Source organism: Phaethon lepturus, unplaced genomic scaffold, assembly GCF_000687285.1.
Source record: "Phaethon lepturus isolate BGI_N335 unplaced genomic scaffold, ASM68728v1 scaffold44269, whole genome shotgun sequence".
Lineage (NCBI taxonomy): Eukaryota > Metazoa > Chordata > Aves > Phaethontiformes > Phaethontidae > Phaethon > Phaethon lepturus.
The window spans coordinates 1-244 of NW_010566363.1; the positions used below are offsets into that span (position 1 = coordinate 1).

The 244-nt window shown below is 65.6% G+C and overlaps 1 protein-coding gene across 1 annotated transcript in view; it reads right to left on the reverse strand.

The window, feature by feature from the left end:
- Positions 1 to 36: 36 nt before the first annotated feature.
- The window catches only part of DDX23 (DEAD (Asp-Glu-Ala-Asp) box polypeptide 23), a gene marked incomplete at both ends in the record, with an annotated part of 1,380 nt that continues 1,172 nt past the window's right edge, over positions 37 to 244 (reverse strand). The window contains one exon of the mRNA XM_010295455.1: positions 37 to 211. Coding sequence (XP_010293757.1) covers positions 37 to 211 — 175 coding nt within the window. The remainder of the gene's footprint in view (positions 212 to 244) is intronic.

Consider the following 244-nt stretch of genomic DNA (forward strand, 5'->3'; position numbering starts at 1 on the left):
GGCAGCTCCTGTCGCAGCCAGCAGCCCCCAACTCACCCTCGATGTTCTTGGCCATGTCGTAGTTGACGACCATGGAGACGTCGTGGATGTCGATACCGCGTCCGGCCACGTCCGTGGCCACCAGGATGTCCTTGGCCCCGGCCTTCAGGTTGGAGAGGGCAAACTCTCGCTGCTCCTGGCCTTTGCCGCCGTGCAGGGTGCAGGCGTTGTACTGCAGGACGAAGGCGGGGTTAGCCGGGGGGGG